Source organism: Halichondria panicea, chromosome 12, assembly GCF_963675165.1.
Source record: "Halichondria panicea chromosome 12, odHalPani1.1, whole genome shotgun sequence".
Taxonomy (NCBI): Eukaryota; Metazoa; Porifera; class Demospongiae; order Suberitida; family Halichondriidae; genus Halichondria; species Halichondria panicea.
Genome location: NC_087388.1, coordinates 4,231,972 through 4,246,529, shown reverse-complemented (window position 1 = coordinate 4,246,529; position 14,558 = coordinate 4,231,972). Strand labels below are relative to the sequence as shown.

Here is a 14,558-nt window from a genome sequence, read left to right as displayed (position 1 = left end):
TCTAGATCTAAACGAAGTGAAGTGTGAGTATAGAAATCCCAAGCACATAGATCTAGATCTAGACTAGATCTATGGAGTCTAGCTAAATCTATAGCTAAATCTATAGCTAGTCTAGATCTAGGATGCAGTCAATAATGAATTAATTAATTAAGGCAACAACTGAGCCTAAGGTGTTGCTATAATTATTATAGTCGAGTCTATAGGTCTCTACTTGCATGAAAATGATGTCATTGAGTATATAGACTAGATCTACCGCATTCTAAGGATTAAATATGGCAAGAAAAAGATCCGTCTGATATGAAAATGACAAGTTGCAATGTAGCTCTATGTAAAAATATCGTCTAAATCACGATTTCTGAAGCATGCATGTTATATTGCTTATGCAATTGTCATTGCTACTATTTCGTTATATTGAATGTCAGCTGACATAATTATAGGGAAACTGACTGACCGAGGATGTCTTATAAACCGTTCACAGGCTCTTACGATGACACTGGGTATGAAAATCCTCAACAAGAAAACTCTGGTAAGCCAATGATAGCTGGCATATACATGCACTATTAGCTATATATAATTAATATATATATAGCGCTTGTAATTTTATTAATATTCGACATGCATGCAGTGCATGGGTTGTATGGAACAATGCAAGCTGCAATGGTAACTGGTCAGGAGGACATTCAAACTTCAGTACAAGAGAGGGCAATAGCTATGTCCAGCAGTAAATCAAGTAAGAGTTAAATAACTTATAATTCATGATTTGCTGCTGCATGGTATAATTATAATTATAATTATAGTGCCACTATTATACATGAATGATTACCTCTACAGATTGCAATTGGGCAAATATGTGGCGTTCAGTAAGCTGCTTCTTGCCTTGCCTTTTTCTTATTGTTGTGATGTCGATAATACTCAGCTGTTTTAATCTATTGGTTTTCCCAACAATAGTTTCCCAACAAAGCGTGTTGAATAATAATACTGTAGTGCTTGACCTTTATTCGAAAGGTATACTCCCTGATGCCTATACTATCTAAACTGGTATAGTGCTATTACAATTGGAATATCAAAACCTGCGTATCCTGTAACCATTATTTACGTGGATGGTGAGAAGGCATGTGATCCATTGCCTAGCAACAAAAAACGAAAACGTTTCGAATCGTCTTTCATTCTAGTGGACCCTGCCTTAGCTCCAGTCAATGTCATAATCGACCAATACCTGACTCGAGGAGCTAAATTAAATCTGAACTTCACGCTGCACTTAACAAATAGCCGAAAAAAACCTGAAGGCAATGAACAAATAACGTTTTGTATCCTTGATAACAGAAACTCCTACCAACATTACAAAGATCACCAAGGTAATATCCAAGACTGCTTGAACAGAGAAAAGTACACATTTCCTGTGAATAGTGATGCGAATTTCACACTAGAATACATTTTCCAAGAATCCAAGTACTTCTTCATCATCCTTCTTTCAACGACAAAAGTTGAGATTCAACACTCGTACGAGCTTTTATATCAATTCTATGATCTTAACGACTATCACCCTCGAGCAGACCAGATGTGTATGATCAGCGAGGAGAGAGACTGGAAAAACTGTTCACTGGATTCCAATGGAACTCAAGGCTGCTTTCTTGTGTATGCTGCCCCAGCTGTTGACACTCCTCAATTCACTGACATGGATGTGACTGTATTTCATAACTCACACACTCCAGTGTTTATAGCAACAGCTACATTATCTATTGTTGTTGTACTTTCAATTTTAATCTGTATTGTGTGCTTGGAAGAAGAAGAAGTACTGTTTTAAGCATCGCAGTTACACTTAAAGCTCTCTTAGAGGCTATGTTCATTTTCTAACTTTTTACACAGCATGTATTGTGTTGTGCATAATTTTTTTATTAATGCATGGCCCCCATGCAGTTATAATTGTGCACTACTATATGATTTATACATAATAATTATTATGGGGTGCTGTTTGTATCAAAACACCATGATTGTGTAAACTGTGTACATGTTTAAAATCCACTTCACTGTATACATATCGGTGTCCTAGTTGAGTTACGTAATCGTTGTCCAGATTAGTGTCCCCACCCACATGATATCGAGCCGAAAATTAATGGTGTTTATGAGTTCATTGCAGACTTAAAGTCGAGCACCAGCAACAACTAGAGTGGAGACAATCACTGGCAATCTGTCATTCAGCATACCCAAATTAAAGTCATACAAGCTAGGCTGCAGTAACATCCAGTAACATGCAGCGCTGGGATATTTATCTGGACAACGATTTAGTAGTAAAGCATGAGACCGGTTTAGTATATAGTGGAAGGCCGGTTTGGGAGATTGGTTTAGTAAATCGAGAGGCAATGCAGTGAAATGGATTTTTAACCAGCGGTTTTTACATGTCGGTCCCCCCCCCTGAAAAGTCAGTCCGGCTAGACAATTTGTTGTTGCACTACTACCAATTACATGTAGTTACTGTATAAAATGACGTCTCTGGACCAGGAGCTTAAGTAGGGCAACCTAGGGTTCTGACTCAATCCTCTCCACATCATATAGAATATAGATACGCACAGGCAGTCACAAAATATCATGTTCATGCGCGGGAAGCTTGTCTAACCTCGAGACCAGGCCGTTCATTCTTTCAGACAACGAACGGACTGGTCTCGAGGCTATAGCTATCAGTGTGTATAGAGCTGCATGTGAACCTTAATTGAGACCACATTTTAAGACTCAGTTCATCATAAATGCATGTCAGATTAAGGGGAACTTCCAAACTAGACTTGTGCATTTTAATTTTGAACCTCCCCCCTCTAAATGTCACAAGTAGGGACGTGGCCTGATGACGGACCACACCCATCTAAATAGTCACTGTTCTATGCCTAAACTTGTGGTCAATACTAACGTCACAGCCCAAGACCCCCTTAATTTCATAATGACGTTAAGAAATGCCGAAGTAGTTGGAAGTACCTTAACGATTGACTTTTTACAGCACAGTTACTAGGTATAATGTACCGAAGTTCTATCCGGGAATAGAATTATGGATGCACAAAGATTAGTATTAGACGCGTGACTGTGTTCATAGATTATGGACGGTTTCCTTAGTTCAAGACACTGCATACAGTGCCAAACAGCTGATTTTGTGAGAGCAGCAGCACGAACGTTTACACATGCAGGTGTCGTAATGATACCATTCTTTGCATTGGCTGCATTCCACCCAGTTTTCCATAGTTGCCATCTCTGGCATTCTGCATAGACAGTGCGGGGGTATGTATCAATTGACACAATTGAATCTGGAGCACAACAATTAATTGGTAGTTCGTTGCTTTTGAAAGCATACTGCCTCATTTTATATTGATTGTACTGGAAGCTTCCAGGTGAGTGGCCAAAAGCAAGAGCTGTTGCATTGGCTATAGCAAACAAGCCACAGTCACATCCTCCTGCCTGAATGTTTACGTTTATGAGTGATTTCTTTGGCCTCCGTATGCAATCTGAGCTTTGACTCCCATATTTACAGACCTACATGTTGTACATACAATGTGTATTGTCATACACGTTAATCACTGGATGAATTTAAGAGTGCCGATCCAATGGCCATGGTGATTGTTTACGACCAGTACGAAATCCCCACTTCAACCTCGTATAAAAAGACAACACCCTTCTGCAGGCTATGCAGGAATTACTGCTGGAAAAGCTCAAGCCGTTGTACCGAGATTGTCTGTCAATTAACCATCCATAGTAGAACTTCCCTGTCATACATAGACAGTTTTAGACGAAGCTCAGGTATCTAATACAGGCTTTTGGTGTACAAGTGTCCACTTCAATGACGTTCTTCCTTGATTGCTCAATGACCGCTTGAGGTATTTTGGCCTGCCTACGATTAAACATGCATCCTCTGAGTTACTTATGTTCTGAGGGGTCGGCTTGAAGGAGGGTGTAACACGAGAAGTTTTAATTGATTTCAGGGGTATGACGACATGAGGGGTCTTAATCGATTTCAAGGGTGCGACACGAGGGGTCTCACTCGATTTCAGGGGAGGGGTCTCAATCGATTCAAGCGTGCGACACGGGGGGGATCTTAATTGATTTCAGGAGTGGGACACGAGAGGACAGACGAGAAGTCATCTGATGAGTTGCCAGAGAGAGAATATGCTTCTTCTTGATTTCATGCAGAACTGTTGTAGTTTCGAGATCTGGGTCGTCTTTCGTCATGATGAGAGTTCACACAAGTGGTGTCCAGTTGAGCAAAGTCAGGGGAGTCCTCGATTATCATGGAGGGTGTAATTGAGCAAAGTCCAAATAAGCAGATTCCAGGTGAGCAAAGTCCTCAAGAGAGAATTCCAGGTAAGCGGAGTCCTCAAAAGGGGTCCAGGTGAGTGGAAGTTATGTGAGCAGAGTCCTCAAGAGGGGGTTCCAGGTGAGCGGAGTCCTCAAAAGGGGATTCCAGGTGAGTGGAAGTTATGTGAGCAGAGTCCTAAAGAGGGGGGTTCCAGGTGAGCGGAGTCCTCAAAGGGGATTCCAGGTGAGTGGAAGTTATGTGAGCGGAATCCTCAAGAGGGGGGTTCCAGGTGAGCGGAGTCCTCAAAGGGGATTCCAGGTGAGCGGAAGTCATGTGAGCAGAGTCCTAAAGAGTGGGTTCCAGGTGAGTGGAGTCCTCAAAAAGGGATTCCAGGTGAGCGGAGGTCATGTGAGCAGTGTCCTCAGGAGGAGAGTGAGCAGAGTCTGCAATTGATCCAGAATCGCAAGTAGGTGAATTATTTGCAGCGTCTGATTGAAACGCTCGTCCAAGCCGTTTGTTTAGAAAGTAAAATTATAGATAATTCCACTGTAGTGCATCACCTGAGGGTGGTAAAGCGTTGTAAGACGACACTGGATCCCCAGGAGAGAACAGAGACTAGTGTACGTGTAAATCATTGTTGAATACACGTCCTTGATCTGATAGAATGACCTGAGGCAGACCCATTCTCATAAAGGAAAAGTGTGTGATCTGATTATGCATGCAGTCATGTAGGCCCTGATAAATTATACTTTTTTCCCACCCATTATTAATTCTTGAAAAATGTGCCTATTATTCTCATAAAAAATCCGATTGTTCTCATAAAAATCCGATTTTACTATAGACAAAATAAAAACATAATTATAAATTAATTATAGACATAAACACAAGCACAAAACTGACACACGACATAATTAATACTAGAGCACTAAAGTGCAAACCCTCGGCTGGTGACATGATTAGAAAGAAACCAGAGAAGAGTGATATAATGCAGTGCATGATGTTGTTATCATGTATGACTTGCCAGCAACTCAGGAGCAATAAAACTAAACCAGACTTGAGGCATGCTGAAACATTTGAGAACAGGTAGTGGTACTATAGATAATTATATGCACTGTGGATTAGGATCACAGCAAAGAAGCCTGGAGTCTCAGAGAAGTATGGCTCCAGGTCCTGCATGGAGTAGGATCCCATGCTAAAGCAGCAGGAGCTATAATTCAAGCTTTCTACTTTAGTGACCCTGTTCCATTGTTCATGGTATATACAGCTTTCTACTTTAGTGACCCTGTTCCATTGTTCCTGGTACAGAATCACTTCAGTTATAAGTAACACATGGTGCCAAGTTCTGTTCAAGCTACATTTTGCTCGCTTTTATTAGACAATAAAGCTTTAACACCGAAAGCTGCCACTATTAGAAGTACTAACTTGTTGTGTGGAGGCTACCCATGCTGTAAAACGCAGCGCTAGAGCATCCAGGTAAGCAGAGGCAGTCACAAGCTTCTTAGCTTTTGCTCGTTTTTATTTGACAACGAAGGTTTAACATCAAATTCTGCCACTATTAAAACTAATAACTTGTTGTGTGAAGGCTATCCATGCTGTAAACGCAGTACTGTGGTATCCAGGTGAGTAGATTCACCTGTCACAAACAAACCAGACGACTATGGAACGCCGTTTGCGACAAAATTCCGGCAGAATCTGATAGGCGTGTGCATCCAATATAAAATCGATTTTTGAAGATCGATTTTTAATAATCGATTTTTTACAGTTGATTTTCGATTTACACGTAAACGATCTTTGACAATCGATCTGATAATCAATTTTTGAAATTCGATTTTTGATAATCGATTTTTGAAATTCGATTTTTGATAATCGATTTTTGATAATCGATTTTTGAAATTCGATTTTTGATAATCAATTTTTAAAAATCGATTACAAAAATCGCAATTGATTGATACTAGCCTCGAATCCAGGCCGATTAAAATGGATTCAAGGCTTCAGTTAGGCCGCCCTTGAAACTCAGAACATGCACAAACTCCTTCTCCGCGGCCTGGAATCAAAGCTTGGCTTGGTTAGCTATCTCACATGATAGACTATAACGCAAAAGCGAAACATTATTGTTTTTTGGAACCATTAAAAAGGAGGGCCATAAGTCACATCATTAATTTTAGAACTGTTCAGTTGGTGCTATCTTATTTAGTTTCTTCGTGCACCCATTTTTGTATGCTTTCTCGCCAGCACTGTTTTATTTGGCCATCTTGTGTGTGCTTAAAGAAAGAGCTGAGAAAGAGTTTGGTGATTCCAGATAGAATAGAAGTCATGAATAGTGGCTTCTTCAATGCAAAATTTCTCTAAGGATAGTATCACGTGATACAGCTTTAGACAGGGGCCCCCCCAGCCCACCTTCAGAGCAGTTCTAAAATCGATTATCAAAAATCGAATTTCAATAATCGATTAGGCCAGTGTTCGTCAATGTCTTGTTTTCTGGTTTGGAAATCACCTTACCACTAGTGAGGGAGGGAGGTTATCATTATTCATTATTGTGACATCACTTCCTGTAAAACCCCATTTCCTGTTAATTAAAATAACCACACTGGATATACAATAAAACCACAAATATGAAAAAGCAAAATCTTACCTAATCTATGCTGCAATCTATGCTATTTATCATGTGACACACCCACAAGTAGGTGTGGCTAATGAAAATAATGGAGTGATGTCATAATAATAAGTTTTTTGATGAGGCAGTGAAATTTGAGGAGGGAGGTAACCAGAAACAAGACATTGATTAACATTGGCCTTATCAAAAATCGATTATCAAAAATCGAATTTCAAAAATTGATTATCAGATCGATTGTCAAAAATCGTTCACGTGTAAATCGAAAATCAACTGTAAAAAATCGATTATTAAAAATCGATCTTCAAAAATCGATTTTATATTGGATGCACACGCCTATCAGATTCTGCCTGAATTTTGTCGCAAACGGCGTTCCATAGACGACTACTATAACCCGTGGCCGCCCACGCACCTCGGGTTAATAATCATGATTCAGTGTTATCTTACTGACTGCTGGATCCATGAGCATTAATTTGCCGTGACAACGTTATTATGCAAAACTTAATGTAATGATCTTTACCAAAATGGACATTGATGCCTATTATTCCTTTAGACACCTATTATGCTAAAATTATTCTGAGCATAATTATTTATCAGAGCCTAATGCAGTAATTCTGTCAGTGAAGGCATATGACATTCACACATAATATAATAATACCTTGAACAATAAGATGATTGTTGCACTAATTATTTCACAGCAGCACGACGTTACGACGTTGCTGTGCAACATGCACTCTGGTTGTGAGATGATAAAAAAAATTATAATATACAACCGCCATGCAAGGGTTTAGTTTCAGCATTATAGTGAGGAAGGAAACGAGGGTTATAACTTGCAATGGTTAATTTTTGTATAGGCCTATATATACAGGAAAATTATCGTGTTCTCAATCAAAGTCTTGCTCACGAGACTAAGCTAGAGGCCTCACCCTGGAGTGTTACAAATAAGGCCCTGAGTTATTAGTGGGCTAAGGCCCGCTTACAGACTCCATGCACGTTGTATACATATCATCCTGCTGATAAACACGATCATTTTTCTGTATATAGGCCTATATAATTATACAAAAATTAAAAGTGCTTTCTTCCATTGCTGGTTCCTTCCTCAATAGAATGATGAAACTATAATATACAATTATCGTCTCACAACCAGAGTGCATGTTGCACAAATCATTTGATTCATTTCACAGCAACGTCATGCTCGCTCACACGACTATATAGGCTCTGCTGGGTGCGACAATTGGTTGTGAGACGATATAATATACAACCGCCAATTATTTCTGTACTCTGAGGAATAAACCATGCAGCTCAGCAATGGAAGAAAGCGCTTTTTAATTTTGTATAATTATATAATTGCATGATTGTTTATAATTGCTTATTCATTAGCCGTGGAGCTATAAGTTGCTGGTATAGCTATGACTCCTTCCTGGTAAAGGCCAAGTCTCTAAATAGCCAACCCCTATATGGCTCTGCAGTGGTAGCTCTGTATATAGTAGTACCCTAAATGGTGGACACCTCTAAACTCCGCACAACAGGCAAGTCGCCTTGCACAATATATATATACGTATGTATAACGGACGAAAGATATATAGTTTATTATCGATCTGCAAGAATGGCATCCTCTATAATTCTACGTACAAATGTGTGTTATAATCTGTTCCCAAAGACCATGGCTTGTAAACCTAATTCATTTTATGCACTTGAAGTCATTATTGTCTCTACATACCTTATGAAACACGTTTGGGGTGACATAACCTTATATGGTAAAACCTCCCAATAAAGGGACACCTCTGAATAACGGACAAAACCTCCTGGACCAACTTGTCCGTTATTCAGAAGTTCCACTTTAGTAGCACAGGTGCAATATATCAGAAATAGGTGTCCTTAAGTTAAATAATAGGCTGATGAATGATTTTTGGCATATAGGCCTAGGCAACTATAGCATGACGCTGTAGAAATTGGAATGAAAAGCCAATAAGAGGCTTGAGGTAGACTCTATATATAGGGTATTCATGGAGAATTTACATGCATGCACTCGATCATCGTAGTCTAACCTCTCGGTCCCATGCAGGCCAATTAACTTAGTTAACCTGAGACTAATCCAGATAGCACAATTAACATTATACCACAAAAACTGAGGAAGATTTATACTTTACCACAAAAATGTGACTTGCATATGGTGGTGCCATGTTTTGCAAACTTTTCTACAGACTGTGTAACTGCATGCTGTGAGTGACTTGGCTAAAATGAATCCCAGGTACCTTCTAATCTGTTTGATTGGGACATGGTTGATGCTACCTCGTACTGCAGCTCAAAGAGGGTAAGGCAATTCAATAGTTTTGCCAGCAACCACTATATATAGCTAAGAAGGAGATATAATTGAATCAACATCTGCATGGCATTTACTGTAAGATTGTGAGCCTATAATACTGCCCTAATAATTATTTTCCGTGAATTGTGCAGTGTTTGCTATGAGCAAACGTCCGCTGTGAGGTACTATACGATCTACCACAGTAGAACTCACAAGGAGACCTATGACTGTAGCTGGTGGGGGTGGGGTTGGCACTCCTGCAACAGGTGAGTGCTATGAATGTTCAAACAATACACAGTCATTACTGTGTAGAGTTGTACTCTTGATTATGGTAGCGTCCATTGATGCTCCGTATAACACATACATTGATAATATCCAGGTATAGAAATGAAGTTTACAGTTCCCAAGCATTCTACACTGTGTACATGAGGAGGCAATTTTGCTGCCCTGGTTACACTGAAGTTCGAGGAAGGTGTACACGTAAGTATAATTATATTTGTATAGCAATAATTATGATCATAAAAATTATAATGTTCATTGAATAATTCATTTCAGTTCCGCTGGCCATCAGGCCAAGTTACGGTCACCTTTTTGGAGGGACTCCTGTTCTTGTATCAGGTCCGTACTTCTCTCCTACTGATACCGTCACCTGCCAGTTTGGAGATGTTACCTTGACAGCCATGTATATCAACGAAGGCAGTATTTTGTGTGTATCCCCAATGCTTGAGAAAATCGGAGAGACACCGTTAATTGTGTATGTGGTTGCCACTGATGGAGTAACCCGATATGATTCCACCTTTAACACAAGTAAGTTTCAATTTCAAATATCCTCATACCTGTCCAGTGACTCACTTCAAATTCTTTCAGTCTCTCCCGATCGTGCTCATGTGGTGGACATTAACTCAGAGTCTCCAACTCTTATGCTCGAGCCCGTCAAGTCTGCCACCATAACATGGACTCCCGAGGACGTCACCCCCAGCTACCTACCAGCAACCACAAATGTGAATATCGATATTACATCATACAAACAGGAGTACACACAAAATGAAGGAGAGTGGAAAGTTAACTGGGAAAGTGCTACTGTTTTGGCTTTGAGTGTACCAGTTGAAGATCGTGAAGTTCAAGTATTCATTCCACCGCTGGCTCTGAACTGCAGACTGCCATTACATGATAACACACGATCTGTAGACGTTGGATTATGCCCTGTGATAATAAAGGTATCAGTTAGCGATAATGAAGGAGAACTTTCTTTGCCAAATTCTGTTGGTTTGTGGTCTGGGGTAATGTTTATGAAATCGAGTTTTTCATTCGATAATTTTCGTGATGTGTGCACAAGATGGAGTGGTTACGAAATGGATTCTGGTGTGACTGGTCAAAGCTTGCTTCAAAGAGTTATTCCCTGTCCACCAACTCAAGCATTAGCTAGAAATGATAGATCGTTTGAGGAGGAGAGAATGACATCATTATTCAGAGCAACTAGCTACTCTCAAAAAGCAATGGTTTTTTTCCATTCTGGTGTAACGTCTTGCTATCGACAATTTACGTAAGTAACTCAAATTCATGATAAGTATAATTTAATATACACCTATAGATTCTATTAACAAACTAATTACCTAATGTTTAGGCCTAATTTTGATGGTGTTGGACAGCAATGCTGTTATGGACCTATTGGTAACCTCATGAAAGGAGAGACATCAGGAGGAAGTGTCGACACCATGTCCCCGAAGTTTAATTACAACAGACATTTATCCGATGACGTTCTACCGTACATTTATTGCTGCAAAGGCGAGACTGGTTCGACTAAATGTAATGAGTACTACAAATGGAGGCCTTCAGGCCAAGAGATTCAATATCGTTTACCCCTACCAGGTAATCATGCATAATTATGAGAGAATAACAAGATCGTGATAATGTATCCTGTTTTTTCCCCATGCATACATTTGTATGTATAGCTTGCATCTTCGGGGATCCACACATCATCACCCTTGATGGCCTCAAGTACACATTTAATGGCAAGGGAGAGTTCACGATGATTGAGACAAGTGACAACTCCTTCACACTTCAAGGAAGAATGGAGACTATTCTTAACTCTGACGGCACTCCCACTTTAGGAACTGTGTTCACTGCTCTTGTGGCAAGAGAAGAAAGCACTAACACAACTGTGCAATTTAATCTCCAGGGTAATGGTGCTCAAGTTCATGTCAATCATAGAATCATCAATTTTGATGATGTTAATTCTGAGATCATTAAGGAAAATGTGACTGTTGCCAGCAATGCAGCTAAATCATTTAGTGCTGTTTTTAAGCTGGGAGCCAAGATGGAGATTAAGGTTGAGAATGGAATCATCTCAGTCATGTTGATCACTCTGCCAAACTCTCTGAAAGGGAAGACCCGAGGACTGATGGGCACTTTCAATGAAGATACGAGTGATGACTTGGTTCCAAAATCTGAAGAAAAAGCAATTCCATCGAACTCTTCACTAGAAGACATTCATTACATGTTTGGAATGACATGTGAGTATAGTTCAGGTACAATATGCAATAACTATTCATTCCTTAAATTTTCCAGGGATACTGAAGTCAGCAAGTGAGAGCCTCTTCACTTATAATGCAGGAGAGAGCTTCATACTTTCCTATGATCCAAATTTCAACCCTGTTTTTGAAACCACCTTCAAGAATGCGGATCTTGAAGACAAGGCGAGAGAAGTTTGTGGAAATGATGAGTACTGTCTCTTTGACATAGCCACTACTAACAATGTGAAGATAGGAATGGCCACAATGCGTGGAGTGGAGAGCTTTGATGAGATGGTTGAGATGGCTGTTCCTAGTGGGTTTTACATGTGTGGCACTAAAATTAATATCTGCATGGTTATTGAATACCTATAATGTCTGATGATCGTGTGCTAACCTATTATGGCCTATGCATGCATGGGTAATTATAAGCTGGTATATCTTGATAAGATAATTGTGTTTTGGGTTGTGGCTATTATAAAACAACAACAGGTGTCAGCTTCTTGTACATGTACTCCACAACCATATAGTTGTGTCCTTCAATTTTGCGTGCTCTGCCTTCAGTTCACAAATATTGTTTTCAGTTGTGTGTGACCCTCCCTGTGTGAACGGAGCTTGTGTTCAGAACAACAATTGCAGCTGCAATGAAGGATATGAGGGAGACACTTGTGATGTTTCTGGTTAGTGGGTATTATATTGCTGTCACACACCACGCCATTACCACTTTTTTGAGTTTGCTTCTTGTTCATGATATACGTTAAATTTGATTTGAGCTAAGCTGTTGTTGTTTTTTGCGCGGCCCACTCAGTGCAATACCCTTTGCTAAATTAATCCTTTCAGCTTTTAATTCTCATGCATTCTTTTCAGTTGTCTCAGCTTGTGACACCAACATCTGTGAAAACAATGGAGTGTGTGTAAAGCATGTCCTCACATATACTTGCAATTGTCCCAACGGATATATTGGAGATTACTGTGAAGAGAAAGGTTGGTACCTATATATGCATGCATCTATTTTGATATGTTAATTAATTTTGTTTTTCTGACAGAACCTCCATTCCAAATTCGTCTAATAAATAGCAGTCCAAGGGTGAGTGAAGGGAGGGTAATCGTTGATTTCGAGCCTACCATGCCACTTTTATCTGCTGAGTGCTTTTTGATAGGAGGAAGAGGAACTGATTGTAAGTGGTTGCGGCATCATGCATGCATGCATATATACAATCATACACTGTAAAAAAAAAAGTGCGGTGAGCACACTAAAACCGTCGCATATAGCACACTTTTTCAAAAAAGCGTGCTATATGCGACGGTTTTAGTGTGTCCACCGCACTTTTTTTCAATCATTTTTTACAGTGTAAGTATATATATGCACACATCTACTAGGTACCGAGGGGCATGTGCAATATGATAACATTCCAGCTGGATCTCACATATTTCTCATTCACGCTACATCAGAATTAGGAGAAAAATTTACTGTTAGAAGAACTATTCACATTGGTGAGCAGTAATTTTTCCTGGCTTTTTAAGTTAAACCAACGTGTAGGTCATGCCTTTGCCCCCTTAGTTATTTTAACTGTATCTATATAATTATATTCAGGAGAGAGTGGTGATGAACAGTTTTGTGCTGTCCACCTGATAAATGAGGGGGTAATCGTTGATGGAAGGACTGCGTCTATCTTCTTTAAAGGAACCGAAGCTGTAGACTCTTACCTCTGCAAACTGAGTAGTCTGGATAGCTCTGATAATGCTAATCCCAGTTCATGTGAGTTACATAATTTTGCAAGTTTTCGTCTTGTGTATATATAATGCAATTTATTATGTAGGGCCACGTTCATTAAAACGGAAGTAGAAAAAGTACCTGAGAACACGAACAGGAAACGCGTGTATAGGGTTTAGTTTGCACAAAATCTATGTGTCTAAAAAACATAATTATTTAGCCGAGAAATGCATTTAGTACATGGGAAAAGCGTTCAGTAAAACAACGTGTTTCCTAGATGGTTTACTGAATGCATGCACTTTCCCTTATATATACACATTGTCCTACCGTACTTATTCGATTTAAAGCGACACTTTTAAATAATTACGAAGCCAGAGGTCGTTTCTTTTGGAGGTTGAAAAATTATGTTGAAGTCCTGGTGTCGAATATTTAGAGGGTCGCATCTAATTGGAGGTTACTCTACTATCCTCGATTATAGGCCGCTTAAATTACATTGTTTCTTGCGGCCTGAAATCGAGGCTGTGGTTTGACCTCTACTTAGGACGCGACATAAAAAATAATTATGAACGTTGCAGTCGCTATTTTTAGAGGTCAGAAAATTGGAAAAGATCGAGGGTGTCGCATATTTGGAGGGTCGCTTTATATCGAATAATATACGGTACTTCTTTTCTGTGTTCTCTAAAAAATTAATGTTTTTCTTTCTCTACTCACGTTTCAAATGTATACCCATTTTTTCATAAAAATGACCCTCCATATAAAACTGTGAATGCATGCCCGTGATGCAGAAACGTAGATTGCACGCTTCGCATAATTATGTTCATGTAGTTAAAAAAATCCAGTTACTCTATTATAACATGCAGCCTTTTAGCCCTAGCCTCCTCTCCCAATTTACGTATATTTACCTTGTAGGTCGCAGTCCTGTGCGTTATCAGGATTTGGAGATTGGTGAATATCGTGTCCAAGTTCTCCCTGTTGGGTGTGATTCGCAAGGGAAGAAGTTGTCCACTAAGTTCAACATTTACTGACAGTATACTAGTTTTGCATAATTATGCATGTATCTATATATAAGTTGAACTAAACTGAACTATTAAACTTATAGAAGGTGAGCCATTGATAATATTGATTTTGTCAATTATAGAGTTCTG

The 14,558-nt window shown here is 39.4% G+C and overlaps 1 protein-coding gene and 1 long non-coding RNA gene across 7 annotated transcripts; both read left to right on the top strand.

Annotated features, from left to right (window-relative positions):
* Positions 1 to 286: 286 nt before the first annotated feature.
* LOC135345174 (uncharacterized) lies at positions 287 to 1,730 on the top strand. The gene is made up of 3 exons (XR_010397644.1): positions 287 to 526; positions 626 to 730; positions 832 to 1,730. It is a non-coding gene; the product is annotated as an uncharacterized LOC135345174 (long non-coding RNA).
* Positions 1,731 to 4,355: 2,625 nt separating this feature from the next.
* Positions 4,356 to 14,519, top strand: LOC135345058 (sushi domain-containing protein 2-like). Of its 6 annotated transcripts, XM_064542396.1 has the most exons (17): positions 4,356 to 4,591; positions 4,637 to 4,743; positions 4,826 to 4,972; positions 9,089 to 9,198; positions 9,342 to 9,455; positions 9,569 to 9,669; positions 9,745 to 9,996; positions 10,057 to 10,732; positions 10,814 to 11,058; positions 11,142 to 11,702; positions 11,758 to 12,015; positions 12,284 to 12,379; positions 12,567 to 12,683; positions 12,746 to 12,877; positions 13,080 to 13,193; positions 13,294 to 13,458; positions 14,323 to 14,519. In XM_064542396.1, the coding sequence occupies exons 4-17, from the start codon at positions 9,125 to 9,127 to the stop codon at positions 14,436 to 14,438; spliced, it is 3,021 nt and encodes a 1,006-aa protein (XP_064398466.1). In that variant the 5' UTR covers positions 4,356 to 4,591; positions 4,637 to 4,743; positions 4,826 to 4,972; positions 9,089 to 9,124; the 3' UTR covers positions 14,439 to 14,519. The 6 variants fall into 6 exon arrangements, with proteins under 6 accessions (XP_064398466.1, XP_064398468.1, XP_064398463.1 ...); XM_064542398.1 differs by having other exon boundaries at positions 4,356 to 4,739; positions 9,136 to 9,198; XM_064542393.1 differs by having other exon boundaries at positions 4,356 to 4,739.
* Positions 14,520 to 14,558: the final 39 nt, after the last annotated feature.